Source organism: Stenella coeruleoalba (assembly GCF_951394435.1).
Source record: "Stenella coeruleoalba genome assembly, chromosome: 10".
Taxonomy (NCBI): Eukaryota; Metazoa; Chordata; class Mammalia; order Artiodactyla; family Delphinidae; genus Stenella; species Stenella coeruleoalba.
In genome coordinates, this window is record NC_137156.1 from 65,056,676 (window position 1) to 65,074,343 (window position 17,668).

Below are 17,668 nucleotides of genomic sequence, written 5' to 3' on the forward strand. Positions count from 1 at the left end.
AAATTTGATATCAACTCTTTAATTAGCTATGATTCCAAGATGAAGAGTTACATAATATTAATATCTATTCATATAATGATGGTGCAGTTAGAGACAGACCCTCTGTAAGGGGGAAAATCTCAGACTTTTAAGGAGATGTCTATTAACAGTTTAATTATGAGTTGTGTATTTCTCAAGATGCTACATGGAAGAGTATGTAAAGTGTCTTCTATCAACATTTTTTTAAAGCTGCTATCAGACATATTCTTGGGGAGAGACAGAGAGAGAAAGAGAGGGAGGGAAGGAGAGAGGGCGTGCGCACGCGTGCTTGTCTTTGGTGTGAATTCTGATTAGAACTGTAAACCCTGAAGAGGTTGCAGCTGCTCACATATCCCTTAATGTCATATTTTTTTAATATTTATTTATTATTTATATGGTTGCACCGGGTCTTAGTTGCGGCAGGTGGGCTCCTTAACTGTGGCATACGGCATCTAGTTCCCTGACCATGGATTGAACCCGGGACCCCTGCAATGGGAGCGTGGAGTCTTAACCACTGTGCCACCAGGGAAGTCCCCTCCCTTAATGTCACCTTGTTGGTGCCAATAAATGAAATTCACAACTTAAATAAGAAACACATAACATAAACTAGTGAGCCACATGCCAAAGACAAAAAGAAAGAGAAAGCAAAACAAAAAAAAATCCTCTCACCAGGTAATTAATGCCTTGTCAGCCAGGGGAAAATACCAACATCACAGTTTACAATTAGCTCTTTAGGCTGTAGAACGGGTTGGTAAACATTTTCTGTAAAGGGTGAGATAGTAACTCTTTTCAGCTTTGCAGGCCCCACAGTCCTAGTTGCATCTACTCAACTCTGCCATAGTAGCACAAAATCAGGCACAAAAGCCGCTTGGAAATGAATGGGTGTGGCTGAGTTCCAATAAAACTTCATGAAAAAAAAAAAAACTTCATGGACACTGAAATCTAAATGTTATATATTTTTGCATTTCACAAAATACTATTCTTTTGGTTTTATCCAAACATTTAAAAATGTAAAATCCATTCTCATATATTGTGGGCTAAATAAAAATAGTCGGCAACTTGGATTTGGCCCAAGAACCAAAATTTGCTAACCCCTGCTCTAGAAAAATAGGATGAGTTCGGGATACAGACTAAGTACGAATCCTGTCCCCACAATTTACCAGCTCAAGTGACCCTGGGCAAGCTCCTTAGTTGACAGCGGCTTCCGTTTGCTTATGTACAAAAGGAGAATAATTATTATTTCCTTCACAAGGGTAGTGCTAAGGATTAAATTAATTATTTCATGTAAAATGCAATAACTGTCTGGCTCATAGTGAGTGCTCAATGACAATTATTAATATTATCAGAAAGTTCAGTTGGCTGGACCCAGGCCCTATCTCTCTATTAACATGAGCCCTTTTCATGGCCTTTGGCACTGCTTCAGGGAAAACAAAGGGCTCTCATTCTTCCCTGGACTGTCAAAGATCCTTCCCAATCCGGTTTGTTATCTGACTTACCCTCCCTATGTGATCTTTTCTGTAAAGGACCAGTTAGTTTTATAAAATGACCTGCCCATGTCCCATTCTCTTAAAATGTTACTAATGGGTCAGCGATACCTGACCAATCTGATCGACAAGGGGTCAGCAAACGATGGCTGCTTTTGTAAATAAAATTTTATCACAACACAGCCGAGCTCATTTATTTAAGTATTGTCTATGGATGCTTTTGCACCACAAAGGCAGAACTGAGTAGCTGTGACAGAGGCCGTGTGGTCTGCAAAAGCCTAAAGTTTTTACCATTTGGCCCTTTATAGAAAAAGTTTGCTAACCTCTGTGATAGAAAATTCATGCTAATATGATAGTCCTGCTTATGAACAAAGATACTCTGGAGATACTGTCGGACTCTCAAGGTCTCAACTTTAATGTTGGAAATTGAGGGACACTGGTGGTGAGACACGAAGGTGGCCTCATACGATCCCTGCCTCAAGGTTTTCATGTCCTTGTATGAACCCCTTCTCTTGAGTGTGAGTAGCATCTGTGATTTGTTTCTAGCCACAACAGAATACAGCAAAGGTGACAGGATGTTAGTTTATATAAGACCCTGTGCTGTTACTTGCTCTGGAGACTCTCCTTGCTGGCTTGATGAAGTAAGCTGCCATGCTGGGGGAGCCTAAATGGCAAAGAACCCTGGGTGGCCCTAGGAGCTGAGGGAAGCTTCCAGCTGACAGCCAGCAAGAAATTGAGGCTTTCCGTTCTACAACTGGAAGTAAATGAATTCTGAGAACAGGAGTGACCTTGGAGGTGGATTCTTCAACAGATGAGAATGTAGTCCAGCCACCTTGATTGTAGCCTTTTGAGATCCTAAGCAGAGGACAAGTTAGGCTGTGCATAGACTTCTGACTCACAGAAACTATGAGATAATAAATATATCTTGTTTTAAGCCACTAATTTTGTGGTAATTTGTTATGCAGCAATAGATAACTACTATACCTCCTAAACTTTTGAATGAACCTCAACCAAGGGTGAGAAGCAAATTATCTAGCATCCATGATAACAATGTCTTCAGAGACTACAAATAGAAAATGGTCTCATCCACCAGACTGGTTGGTTTCTAGTCACCACCCCTTTCTCCTAGCTTCTGCAATGCAGTGTGCTTTTCAGTCTAGTAATAATATGGTTACCAAAACCAAAATGAGGAGCGAGAGAGAGAAACCACTCCCTAAAGAGTTGAGGGAACTGGAAAAGTTAGCTTTGAGGAGAGAATTAAATGCTTGCAAAATACCTGCCTTTAATAAAGTATGTTATGAATAAGTAATGATGCTTTTTAGAAAGAATTATGATTATTTGGTGAGAATACTCTCCATTTCCTACACATCATCTGTAAACTGCCAGCAGTTACTTCCTAAAACAGACAGAACCACGTTACTTCTACTCTCTGGAATCTTCTCAAAGTCTACAAGGTAAAAGCCCTTCAAAATCAGCTGCAAACCTACAAAGCTGCCCTTGGCCACAGTACCTGCTCCCCACAGACTTCTTTGTACTATTTTCAAAATATGCCACCTATGTTCATTCCTTCTTCCTTTTTCATTATTGTTTAAAAGGTCATGTCCTTGGTGCAGCCTTCCCTAACTGACCCAAGCATAAATAATCGTGTTTCCTCCACATATGCCTCTACCTATAGCTGTATTTCTTTTTTATAATGATATCCCCTCCCCCACCATAAATATTCTTCAAGGACAGGGTGATTATTTAATTCAGTGATTCACAAAGTGTGGTCTAGGTACCCTGAGGGTTCCCAAGGTCAAAACTATTTTCATAGCAACACAAAGATACTTGCCTTTTCACTCTCATCTCGCACAAGTGTGGCGTATGGCTTTCCAGAGGCTGCATGATGAAGTCAGCTATAGAAACGTGCACCTATGTATTATTTTTTAAAAGTTTCCCAGTACCAATTTTTTAACTTTTTTTTAAATTATTTATTTATTTGTTTGGTTTTTTTATATTTGGCTGTGTTAGGTCTTCATTGCTGTGCACACAGGCTTTCCCTAGTTGCAGTGAGCGGGGGCTACTCTTCGTTGCAGTGCGCATGCTTCTCACTGCGGTGGCTTCTCCTGTTGCAGAGCATGGGTTCTAGGCGCGTGGGCTTCAGTAGCTGTGGCTCACAGGCTCTAGAGCGCAGCCTCAGTAGTTGTGGCACACAGGCTTGGCTCCTTCGCGGCATGTGGGATCTTCCCGGGCCAGGGATGGAACCCATGTGCCCTGCACTGGCAGGCAGATTCTTAACCAGTGTGCCACCTGGGAAGCCCGCCCACTATCAATTTTTAATATAGTAAATGTCAACAGATATAATCCAAATAAACTGAAGAAGCATTTTGGGTTCCTTAATATTTTTAAAAAGTCAAAGAAGTCCTGAGACCAAAACATTTTAGAAATGTGAGTCCAATAATTTTTGTCTTCCTAGGGAAGGAGGGAATGATAGGAACTCATTCAACACTTCTGGGAGACTAATCATGTCATTCACTGTATTAAAGTTCAAACGTTCCATAAAGCTGGCAATATACAGTCTAACGAGGCTCGTGAGCCTTGTATCAAACTCTCTATAACCTAGCTCCAACCTACCTCTGTAAGCTGCTCTCTTTCTACATCCTTATTTGAACTATGTATTGTGGCCAACCTAGTTAACTTCCTGCCATTTGAACAACCTTCCACTTCCATCTCTGTGCCTTTGTTCACATCGTTCTACAGAATTGGATACTGTACTTGTTCCAATCAGTGACATTCTAAACCTCTTTTTTTAACATTCAGCTCAAATCCTACTTTCTTTGTGAAGTCTTCTTTAGCCTAAAATTACAAGTCCCATTGTGTTCATTCTTACAGCACTTCCTATCTACAGTCCTCCTTGAACAATTAATACTATATACTTCATTCTATCTCCAATCCTCCAACACTGAATTATTTTTCCATGTATATGTAACTCATCACAAAAAATAGCCTCAATTATTAGAGGGTATTTCGTGTGTCTTACATAACTGCCCCACAGCAAGAGAGCTACATCAAATAACTGATATAGTTATACCTGATTTGACCAAAAAAAAAAAAAAAAAAAGTCACCAAAGGTAGACAATTGTATTACATAAGGGAAGCCAATTTCTTCCTAAAAATTCTTATCCTACCATCTAATAAATATGATTCATTAGGCAAGTCACTTCAATCCTAGCTAGTCCTTAGAGGTTAAATGTCCTATTGTGAGCTGCTCAGAAGTCTGAATTTCTATTTCAATGCTTCTTGAAATAGATCTGAAAGAGCCCTTCAAATAAAACAGTGACAAAGAGAAGAGAGAAGCCCACTCCACATGACGTAGTCAAAGATCAAATACTGATCCACTTTTTCCTGAGGTTCACTAGCCTAGCATGTTTTCACACACTGGTGTTTTAGAACTGCCAGATTTTAAAGATGTCACGGGAATCCTCAGGGTGAGAAGAATGAGGCTATTTATATGCTGTGAATAGTATCTGAGGCAAGAATTGTAACAGTCACTTCTGGGCTTTATGTTCCTAGAAAGTGACCTTTTCAACATTATTATTATCAGGATGCTCTTCTTAATCTCCTGATGGACTCCAGACTAGTTCTTAACCTTCTTGAAAACTAGGAGTAATGAGTTGGGTTCTTCTACACAGAGCTGTGACAAATTATTCAAGATACACTCCTTGGAGTCCTGTATTCGATAAGGTGTTAATCCACTCACTGATATAGAAGAATCTTCTCTGAACGTTCTATTTGTGATTCAATTTCCCTAAAAGCATAGTCAATTATAAGGAAAAAGCATCAATGAACTTAATCTTTCAAATTCCTCTAAACCAGAATTAAGATACAGACAGTAAATCTACTCAGTAGCAAAAATAAATAAATAAAATAAAACCAATACTTGAGGCTAGGAAATACAAATGGAGGGTACAATAATAAGTATCTGACAGACTCTTGACAGGTTCTTAAATATACATATACATTCCAACTCTCTGGGGGAAGGGCTGATGACCTAAAAGGGGCTGAGAGTCATTCTGTTATGATTTTTATTTAGGAAAATGTTCTTATTCTTAGGAGACACATGCTGAATTATTTAGGGGGTACAAAGAATCATGATGTCTACAACTTACTTTGAAATAATTCACCAAAATCATAATAAAATAAAAATTATTTATTAGATTTCTAGATAGGTAAAAATGGCAAAATTGAACCTAACTGGTAGGCATACAAGATTTCACTGTGCTATCCTATCAACATTTCAGTATGTTTGGCTACAAGTGAACAGGTTATCAGAAAGGCTATTTTGTTTAGTCTCCAGGTCAAATTAAAAAAAAAAATTAATGAAGCTCTTTAATAAAAGGCTTAGTGATAAAATTTTAAAAAATCTTTAATATTCAAATATATTACGTACGTTATTTGAAAAATAAATCAAATTTAACAATTCCTAGATGGGGTCTATTCTCAACCTAGTAGAATGAAACTTAAAAACATAGGTCAGACCTGACACTCTTCTGCTCAAACCCCTCATTTGGCTCCACCTCAGAGTAAACATTAAAATGTTACAATGGCCCACAAGGCCCCTCATAATCTCCCTTGACCTCCTCTACTCTGCAATTCAGCTACCTGCCCATGATTCTCCTTGCTATTCCTCAACTATGCCAGGCAGCTCCTGTCCAGCGGCCTGTATACTGGCTGCTCCCAATGCTTGGAACCCTCTGACCTTAGATGTCTACACAGTTCCCCCTTCCTTGCCTTCCACTTACATCTTTGCTCAAATGCCACTTTCTTGGTGAGACATGCATTCCCTGACCATTTAAAACTGCAATTCCCCACACTTCACTCTTATTGACAGGTCCCTGCTCTATTTTCACCATGCCACTTACCAGCCAACACACTCTTTCTACATATTTACATTTAATTTATACATTCTAAGTTTTACATATCAGACGCCTGTCCATCTTCCACCTATAAAATATAAAGTCCACAAGGGCAGGTATTTTGGTTGGCTTTGTTTACCAGTACCCTAGCACCTAGAACACAGTGAGACGCCATGATAACACAATATATTTACAGTCTTATTTATCTCTCAGTTAAAAGGGGAAAAAAAGTTTAGCTTAAAACTGATATCCCATGGGTTTGTGCCCCGGTCCGGGAAGATCCCACATGCCGACATGCCGTGGAGAGGCTGGGCCCATGAGCCATGGCCGCTGAGCCTGTGCGTCCGGAGCCTGTGCTCCGCAATGGGAGAGGCCACAACAGTGAGAGGCCCGCGTACCGCAAAAAAAACACAAAAAACAAAAAACAACTGATATCCTGTCTAAGAATGGTTATGTGGTATGGGCTCATACACTGAATTTTGCTGTGAGTTTCTCAGCACTTAATCTTGTATAGATGAAACAGCCACAGTCACTCTTGCCTGTCTCTTTACGCAGAGCCTAGGTTTTCAGGAGGGCCGGGTCTTTTCCTATTGCATTTGTCATAGTATATAACGTAATACATACAATGGAGCTATTAGACCTTTAATGATCCTTGTTCAATGAATGAAAAATACACAAACATTCCTACATATTTTACTTCTGTCAGCATGCTACAGGGAAGAGAGGTTGAGCTTTGGGGTCAGAGACATTTAGGTTCAAATTTTACCCCATTCTTAACAAGCATGCCAATGTAACCTGCCAACACCTTAGTTTCCTTGCTTCTACTTAATAACAATGCCACTTTCTCCAAAGGGTTGTCCTGAAAAGAACCTTAAATGACGAAACAGAAAACTCCTATATAATGTGTGACAAACATGGGGATTGAGAAAGAAATGTTGGTTTCCGATGACTTCTAAGCAATGTTTAAAACTTCTCTTCATTTCTTTGGTCTTAACTTCTCTCACCTTCCCCTATAACTGAAAGCAAATAAAATCTCATAATATTTTTAGGTTAAACAAAAAAGGTCTCAAATAGCAGTATTATTTTTTCGATTCCTAGAATGGTCTCTGGTCAAACAAAAAACAATACAAACTTAGAGAAATCAGTAGATACTAATCAATGATTACAGTGTTAAAAGACGCTTAAACTAAAGAAACTCCTGGGACTTCCCTGGTGGTGCAGTGGTTAAGAATCTGCCTGCCAATGCAGGGGACATGGGTTCGAGCCCTTGTCCGGGAAGATCCCACATGCCGTGGAGCAACTAAGCTGAGCACCATTAACTATGGAGCCTGCACTCTAGAGCCTGTGAGCCACAACTACTGAGCCCACATGTTGCAACTACTGAAGCCCGCGCACCTAGAGCCCATGCTCCACAACAAGAGAAGCCACTGCAATGAGAAGCCCGCACACCGCAACGAAGAGTAGCCCCTGCTTGCCGCAACTAGAGAAAGCCCATGCGCAGCAATGAAGACCCAATGCGGCCAAAGATTTAAAAAAAAAAAAAAAAAGCAGCACCAGCATTAGAAAACAATTCATTAAAAAAAAAAGAAACTCCTTTTGGTAACACTTACTTCCCTAAATAATTCCCATGAGAAGTCTCCTAATAAATGAAAAATAAGGTGTTTCAGACCTAGTGTTCACCTATCTTAACTAACTTTTATTTCACCAAATACTTCCCCCCAAATCCACCATAAAAAGTTAGATAGGCTAATGAGAGAAATCCAGTCTTGTATTTCGTAAGGAAACTTATTTATTTTTTCCCATATCATTTTACCATCATTAATACATAAAAGTTACTAGTGTAACCGTAAATTAAGTATCACAATAAAAAGTATGATTAATCTACCACCCAGGCAGAATATTACCTTGATAAGGAAACCTACATCATTCTATCTCAAATCTGTGTGCTATGTAATAAGGCACTATTTTGTTATATAAAGTGTAAGTTTAAATGTAAATTTGATACTTCCTTTCTTTGAACTCTGAACTTGTAATGTGGTTCAGAAAGATAGGAGATATACTATTGACTCCCCACTACAACTTTGCTGAGCCAGTTCTACAGGGAGCACCATTTGTTGTTTCCTAATTTATTCTATTAGTCACAGCCCAATATAAATCACTTTAACTGTAACAGGCCAGCATTAGTTATAGAATTCTGTCTACAACTCATTTAGAAATATTCATATTAGCCTGGTATTTTCCTTAACCCTTATTAAATGGTAAAAGGACCCAAATTCTATTGCTGCAACTAGTGAGTATACACTGCACTTCAGAAAGGTTTACCTGATAGGCCACCTCCAGGTCCTACGAATGAAGTTTACTGTTCATGCCATTCAAAGAATCACCCTTTGTAGTCTCCAGTGCTTCCTGCAGCAGTCTGATCCAAGCTTTACAAATCATACATTCACTAATGAATCAGGAAAATCTAGCCCCACAGGACTAAGGTTGCTAGATTTTTTTTTTTTTTTTGGTCCTCTTTTAAATCCCACTAAACTAGAAATGGCCAACTTCTCAACCTGTTTCTTAACCACTAATCCTTTATGGTATCATCTACCAAAATTTTTAAAACAGATTTACATGTAAAACCATGTCCCGGATTTTGCAGAGTACAGAAACTTCTTTGAATGAAATAAGAAGGCTTTGCCAACCCTTTTCAATTCCATGACCACAGGGAACCAAAAGACCCTACAAATGAACCAAAAACACACAAAAAAAGTTGAGGAAAGTAAGACCTTTCCCAGGCATTCAATAGACCCAGGTTTTCCTGGCGTGAGCTGGGCACTGCCTCATGGTGCAGAATCAACAAAGAGCAACAGAAATGTGGCTTGGTTTGCTAATTTCAGTCTCCATCTAAAGAAAGGAAAATAAGTGAGTTTTCAAACTAAGAAATACTGTGGATACTGTAAATTACTTTTTAACTCAAAGCCTTGGTACTCTGGATTAGTAACCAATATCAAGAACAGTTAGGTCAATAATTTGTTCTGAAGACTAGAGTGAGAACTTTGATTAATCTGAAAATCTGTTTCCATTATCTGCAAAATGAAACTGCTAGATTGACACTTTCAAGAAAGTAGAGAAAACAACAGGGGTAGGCCCTATGCAAACTCATGGAAACTATAACATTTTAGGCTAGAAGAGACCTTACTGGTACCTACTCAAACCACCTAGAATAGAGCACCAGGAGTTCAGATGGTATCATCTGTGGCATACTGGCTGACAATTTAAATTTTTACTTCATATTATCTTTATCCTATAAGAATAAATGAAAAAGACAAAATCACTGCAGCTGAAGCATAGGTTGTATAAATTTCATACAACTGATACAAAGTCGTAACTATTAGGCAAGATGACAGCAATAAATCTTTAGCTTGAATTATTCTTCAGAAATTGTTTCATGATGAATGAAAAAAATTAATGAACAACGTAAGAAACGTTGGAAATACACTACTGATAATTATATATAAAACAGTATTTTTACTGTATTTTAGTGTGAAAATTACCCTCTTATATACGAACACTTCCCGTTTGAGAAGTCAAGTACTGTTTATGAAGCTACTTTATTAAAATTCTACTCCTCTTCAAGATCAATTAAACAAAAACAGATAGAAGTCCTTATTAGCAAAAATATCATTTGTCCAATATCACAGACTGGCATAGCTAAATGACACATTATAGAGAGTATCTAACCATCTCTTATTACAGATGAGAAAACTCAGAGGTAATGAACTCAGAGCTTTTCCATGAAAACACAGCAACCAAAAGACAGCTGGAGTGGTATGTTGACATCAGATAAAACAAACTTTTAAACAAAAAATGTTACAAGAGAAAAAGGTATTATATAATGATGAAAGGGTCAACCCATTAAAAAGATATAACAATTATAAACATACATGCAACGAACAACACAGTCTCAAAATATATGAAGCAAAACCAGACAGAATTGAAAAAAGGAACACAGTCCACCCACAATAGTTGGAGATTCCAAGACATTTCAAAAAAGATGGAACAACTAGGAAAAAAGATAAAGAAGCAGACAACTTGAACAACACTACAGACCAGCCACACCAAACATACACAGAAGACACCATTCAATGATAGCAAAATACAACATGAATATTTTCACCAGGACAGACAATATGTTAAGCAACAAAACAAGTCTTAATAAAATTTAAAAAATAGAAATCACACAAATTATCTTCTGTGAATAAAATGGAATAAAACTAGAAATTAATAACAGAAGGAAATCTTAAAAATTCACAAATTGGTACAAGTAAACAACATGCTGTTTTATTTTTTTAAGAAACTATTTTCTATCAACCTCTCCATTTTAAGAGTTTGTGTTAGAATAGCTTAAGACCACTGAGTGGTTTAAAAAACATACTCTTAAACAACCAATGGGTCAAAGAAGAAATCACCAGGGAAACTGCAAAATATTTTGAGAAGAACGAAAACAAAAACAAAACATATGAAGACTTACGGAATGCAGCAAAAAGAGGGATATTTATATAGCTATGAAAGTCTACGTTATCTACATTAATAAGGACGAAAGATCTCAAATCAATATCCCAATTTCCAACTTAAGGCACTATTAAAAGAAGAGCAAACTTAACCAAAAGCAAGAGAAGGAAGGAAATAATAAAGATCAGAGTGATGATAAATTAAGAGAATAGAAAAACAATACAGAGAACCACTGAAATCAAAAGTGGGTTCTCTGAAAAGATTAAATTGACAAGCCTTTTTCTAGACTGATGAAGGAAAAAAAAACTGGACCAAATTACTATTATCAGGAATGAAAATGGAAACACTACCAACCTCACAGAAATAAAAAGGAATATAGGGCCTTCCCTGGTAGCGCAGTGATTAAGAATCCACCCGCCAATGCAGGGGACACTGGTTCGAGCCCTGGTTCAGGAAGATCCCACATGCCGCAGAGCAACTAAGCCTGTGCGCCACAACTACTGACCCTGTGCTCTAGAGCCTGCGAGCCACAACTACTGAGCCCGCACACCACAACTACTGAAGCCTGCATGCCTAGAGCCCGTGCTCTGTAGCAAGAGAAGCCACCGCAATGAGAAGCCCGTGCACTGCAACGAAAAGTAGCCCCCGCTCACCACAACTAGAGAAAGCCCACGTGCTGCAACGAAAACCCAACACAACCAAAAATAAATAATTTTTTTAAAGGAATATAAAAGAACATTATGAACTTTTAAAAAAACAGCTTTACCAAGATATAATTCACCATATGATCAACCCATCAAAATGAGTACAATTCAATGAATTTTAGTATCTTTCCAGATATGTACAACAATCACCACAGTAAATTTCAGAACATTTTCATCACCTCAGAGGGAAACCTATACCCTTTAGCTATCATCCCCCTTTACCCCTGTTCCTCCCAACCCTAAGCAATCATTAATATACTTTCTGTCTCTATAGATTTACCTATTCAGGACATTTGATATAATTGGAATTACATACTATATTGTCCTTTTTACTGGCTTCTTTCACCTATCATAATGTTTACAAGGCTGCTCCAAGATGTGGCATATGTTAACACTTCATTCCATTTTATGGTCAAATAATATTCCATTGTATACCACATTTTGCTTATCCATACAGTTGATGGATACCTGAGTTGTTTCTACTTAGGGTTTTATGATTTATTCTTGTGTGTGCGGTGAACAAATTTGATAATCTACAAATTCCTAGAAAAACACAAACTACCAAAACTGTTTCAAGAAGAAAAAGAATAGGGCTTCCCTGGTGGCGCAGTGGTTGAGAGTCCGCCTGCCGATGCAGGGGACACGGGTTCGTGCCCCGGTCTGGGAGGATCCCACGTGCCACGGAGTGGCTAGGCCCGTGAGCCATGGCCGCTGAGCCTGTGGTCCGCAACGGGAGAGGCCACAGCAGTGATAGGCCCACGTACCGCAAAAAAAAAAAAAAAAAGAAAAATAGACTTTCTATAGCAAGTAAACAGATTTTCTATCAGTAGTCAAAAAACATTTTAAATACAGCCACTAAACAGTATGGCGGTTCCTCAGAAAACTAAAAACAGAATTACCATATGATCCAGCAATCTCACTCCTGGGCATATATCCAGAGAAAACCGTAATTCGAAAAGGCACGTGCACCCCAACGTTCATTGCATCACTATTTACAATAGCCAAGACATGAAAACAACTTAAATGTCCACTGACAGCTGAGTGGATAAAGAAGATGTGATACATATATACAATGAAATACTACTCAGCTGTAAAAAAAAAAAGAAGTAATGCCGTTTGCAACAACATGGATGGACCTAGAGATTATCACACTAAGTGAAGTAAGTCAGAAAAAGACAAATACCATATGATATCACTTATAATGTGGAATCTAAAATATGAACAAATGAACTTTATCTATGAAACCAACAGATTCATGGACACAGGGAACACACCTGTGGTTGCCAAGGGAGAGGGAATTGGGGGAGGGATGGAGTGGGAGGTTGGGGTTAGCAGGTGTAAGTTATTATATACAGAATGGATAAACAACAGGGTCCTACTGTATGGCACAGAGAACTACGTTCAATATCCTGTGATACACCATAATGGAAAATAATATTAAAAAAATAATATATGTATAATGGAATCACTTTGCTGTACAGCAGAAAATAACACAACATTGTAAATCAACTATACTTCAATTAAAAAAAACATTAAAAAAGAGCACAGGACTTGAAGGATTCACATACAAGTTCTATCAAACATTTAAAGAACAAACACCAATACTTCTTTAACTCTTCCAAAAGTTAGAACAATTTCTAAAGCATTCTTAGAAGTTAGTATTACCCTGATACCAAAACCAGACAAAGATATCACAAGAAATAAAAAGTACTAACCAATATCCCTTATGACTATAGATGCAAAAATCTTTAATATAATACTAGCAAACCTAATCTAATAGAATATTAAATGGATTAGTCACATTGATCAAGTGGGATTTATCGCAGAAATGCAAAGGTGGTTTAACAGGTGAGACTCAATTAATATGAAACACATAAATATTTACTTATGGAATAAAGTAAAAATACCACACAATCATCTCAATTGATACATTAAAAGCTGCTGATGAGAACTTCCCTGGTGGTTCACTGGTTAAGACTCTGCGCTTCCACTGCAAGGGGCACGGGTTCCATCCCTGGTCAGGGAACTAAGATTCCGCATACCGTGCGTGCAGCAAAAACAAAACAAACAAAACAAAACAAACAAAAAAAAACCCAGCAGCTGATGAAATCCAACATCCTTTCATGATAAAAACACTCAACAGGGGCTTCCCTGGTAGCGCAGTGGTTGAGAGTCCACCTGCCGATGCAGGGGACACGGGTTCGTGCCCTGGTCCGGGAAGAGCCCACATGCCACGGAGCGGCTAGGCCCGTGAGCCATGGCCGCTGAGCCTGCACGTCCGGAGCCTGTGCTCCGCAACGGGAGAGGCCACAACAGTGAGAGGCCCGCGTACTGCAAAAAAAAAACCCAAAAAAACACACTCAACAAAATAGAAACAGAAGGGAACTTTCGAAAGTTGATAAAAGGCGTCTATGAAAATCGAACATATAACATCATACTAACGATAAAATGCTAAAAGCTTTCTCCTTAAGATCAGAAAAACAATTTCATTTACAACATTCAAAAGAATAAAATACAAAGGAAAAGATTTAACAAAGGAAATACAAGACTAAAAACTTCAAAACATTGCTTAAAGAAATTAAAGGCCTAAAATAAATGGAATGACATCTGATGTTCATTGCTTGAAAGACTTAACACTGTTGAGATAGCAATACTCCCCAAACTGAATGCAAATAAAAAATCACAATAAGATACCACTTCACACACACACAGGCTGGGTATTTTTTTTAAAAAGGGAAGGGGAAAACAAGTGTTGGCAAGGATGTGGAGAAATCGGAACCTTCATACATTCCTAGTGGAAACAAAATGGTAAAACCACTGTGAAAACAGCTGGATAGTTCCTCAAAAAGTTAAATAAAGAATTACCACATGATCCAGTAGTTCCACTGCTACATACCCAAGAAGCAGAAAATCACCAAGTAACCTGTACATGAATGTTCATAACAGCATTATTCAAAAGTATGAAAAAGTGGAAACAATACAAATATCCATAAACTGATTAATAGATTAGTAAAATGTGGTATATCCACCCAAGTATATTATTCAGCATAGTACTGAATTACACTATACCATGGATGAACTTTGAAAACACTATGCTACCTGAAAGAAGTCAGACACAAAAGGCCACACATAGTATGATTTTCATTTATAGGAAATATCCAGAATAGGCAAATCCATAGAGACAGAAAGCGGAGTAATGGTCAACAGAGCTAAGGAGAGAAAAAATGGGAAGTGACTGCTTAATTGGTATGGGGTTTTTCTTTTGGGGTGACAAAAATGTTCTGGAATTAGATAGTGGTAATGAATGAACAATACTGTGAATTTACTAGAAGCCACTGGATTATATACATTTAAGTGATTAAAATGAAGCATTTTATATGAATTTTATTTCAATTTAAAAATCACCCAAAACAACAATAAACTTAAATCTACTCAGCAACATATAAATTAAAATAACCACAAAAGTCCTCTTTCTGAATTCTTATGTCTATACGCTCAAAACCTAGATCTAAAAACAGGCATCAGATACCTCACAACTGTGATATTATTAACAGTTATGAGGGGACTTCCCTGGTGGCACAGTGGTTAAGAATCCGTCTGCCAATGCAGGGAACGTGGGTTCGATCCCTGGTTCGGGAAAAGGTCACATGTCGTGGAGCAACTAAGCCCGTGCACCACAACTACTGAGCCTGCATTCTAGAGCCCGCAAGGCACAACTACTGAGCCCACACACAACTACTGAAGCCCGCACGCTCTAGGGCCCGCGTGCTGCAACTACTGAAGCCTGCGCACCTAGAGCCCACGCTCCGCAACAAGAGAAGCCACCGCAATGAGAAGCCCGCATGCCACAATGAAGAGTAGCCTCCACTCGCCACAACGAGAGAAAGCCTGCACGCAGCAACGAAGACCCAACACAGCCAAACATAAAACGAAAACAAAAACGGTTATCAGACAATTTAAAAAATTCTATCATAAAAGGAAGAGATAAAAAAAATACATTAATTTTTTACGATGCAAGTTTCTTTTGATCATTGTACTCACTCTTAAGTGCAAGCAGACCCAATTATTCTAGCAAGCTGATAGGAAAATACAACACCTATTATCCCTGTTCTTGGGGGCAGCAGTGACTCACCAAGCTTCTCTGGCTCATCTGGCCCTGTGCCTGCAATGCAGCTGCTCTCCAAACCATAGGAGGGATCCACTTTCCCAGAGGCTCGTGCTGCTTCTTGTACTTTTTTGACGTGAGCTTCCACCAATTCCAGTGGTACCTCCTCCCGGACTCGAGAAAACTCTTCTGTTTAAGAAGAAAAATGGAACAGTGATCTGGTTTTGCATAAATATTTGCTTCAATGTAAACTAGATAATATGACACATTAGTGTATCGTGTGTAACCTAGTGACCTTTCTGGAGACTCGATCTGATCTACCCCAGCAAATCAAGAGGGCCAAAGGAGATAAACATGTACAGTAACGAAATTCTGTGACTCTATGTTTTACCTTACATGTCACAGCATCTTACTATATAAACAGGAGATCTTTAAATTTCTATTAGTAACAATCAAAACTGCTATCCAGGGACTTCCCTGGTGGTCCAGTGGTTAAGACTCCACGCTTCCACTGCAGGGGGCCTTGGTTCGATCCCTGGTCGAGGAACTAAGATCCCGCATGCCACAAGGTGCGGCCAAAACTAAATATATTTAAAAAAAAATAAAAAATTGCTGCCCAAATTTCATCTAACTCTGCTGGCTAGATTTTAATCAAGATAACAATAAGGATAAAACAACCAGAAAATCAAGAAAGAGTTCTATGGTATGAGAAAATTCTAAGAAGAATTACTGTAATCCAAGAATGTTAAATGACTCCTTTTTGCCAATTATATAAAATTCTGAATGAATCACAAAACATACCATTAAAAACCTGTTTTGTCCCTCTAAATTCTTTTTTTTTTTTTTTAGAAGATGTTCGGGGTAGGAGTTTATTAATTAATTAATTAATTTTTGCTGTGTTGGGTCTTTGTTTCTGTGCGAGGGCTTTCTCTAGTTGCGGCAAGCGGGGGCCACTCTTCATCACAGTGCGTGGGCCTCTCACTATCGCGGCCTCTCTTGTTGCGGAGCACAGGCTCCAGACGCGCAGGCTCAGTAGTTGTGGCTCACGGGCCTAGTTGCTCCGTGGCATGTGGGATCCTCCCAGACCAGGGCTCGAATCCGTGTCCCCTGCATTAGCAGGCAGATTCTCAATCACTGCGCCACCAGGGAACCCCTGAATTCTTAATAAATGCTCTTAGTTTGAAAATTATTATATTTTAAGTGTTTTAGTTTAAAATGTTATAATACTTCAAATACAACATGGTATCTTCAAGGGGTAATATCCGATTTTTTTTTGTTATTTACATAACTGAAATGAATATAACAGCCGATAACACTTAAATCTGAGATAAAATTAGCATGAAAGGAAGTATTAAACCATTATCTGAAATTGTTACTCTGGTGAGATGGCTTAAGAAAGTTCATACCCAAAGCTGCTCTGGCTGCAGCAGATGCCACACGAGGATCCACCACAGATGCCAAAAAAGCAACAGTGCTCATGACTGGGTTTCCTGACTGACTGAAGGGGACAGGCTGGTAGGCCAGGGGCCCCAGGGAAGCATCAGAATTCTCAAGGTATGGGTCCTCAATGGGAAGCCTCAAAAAGTGGAGGATGCATTCATCCTGTGTGCGACTTCCAACGTGTTCCGACACTTTGTTCCAGTCATCCTTATACATCTCCAGAGCCTATAATGGAAAAAAACAGGAGCTTTAATATCCGGTAACAAGGAAGTATTTAATGACATCAGAAGCCTGTGACTGTTCTTTAGACAGACTTTAAAAACAGTAATGAAAATGGTTATACTGTTCATAAGAAAATAGGTAGCTATGATTGCTTTCATTATTATATTAAATTCTCAATCAGTCAAGAAAAATAAATAAAAGGCATGCATATTACAAAGGAAGAACAACTGGTTTTTATTAATACACACATGATTGCTTATATAGGAAATCCTACAGAATCTACAAAAAAAGGTATTAAACTAA

At 38.5% G+C, this 17,668-nt stretch overlaps 1 protein-coding gene across 3 annotated transcripts in view; it reads right to left on the minus strand.

Moving 5' to 3' along the window:
- Positions 1–17,668, minus strand: part of SMARCC1 (SWI/SNF related BAF chromatin remodeling complex subunit C1) — a gene marked incomplete at its 5' end in the record, with an annotated part of 203,228 nt that overhangs the window by 52,213 nt on the left and 133,347 nt on the right. For all 3 annotated transcript variants that reach the window (XM_079933951.1, XM_079933950.1, XM_079933949.1), the window contains 2 exons: positions 15,731–15,892; positions 17,110–17,368. In XM_079933951.1, the coding sequence (XP_079790077.1) occupies positions 15,731–15,892; positions 17,110–17,368 (421 nt within the window). The remainder of the gene's footprint in view (positions 1–15,730; positions 15,893–17,109; positions 17,369–17,668) is intronic.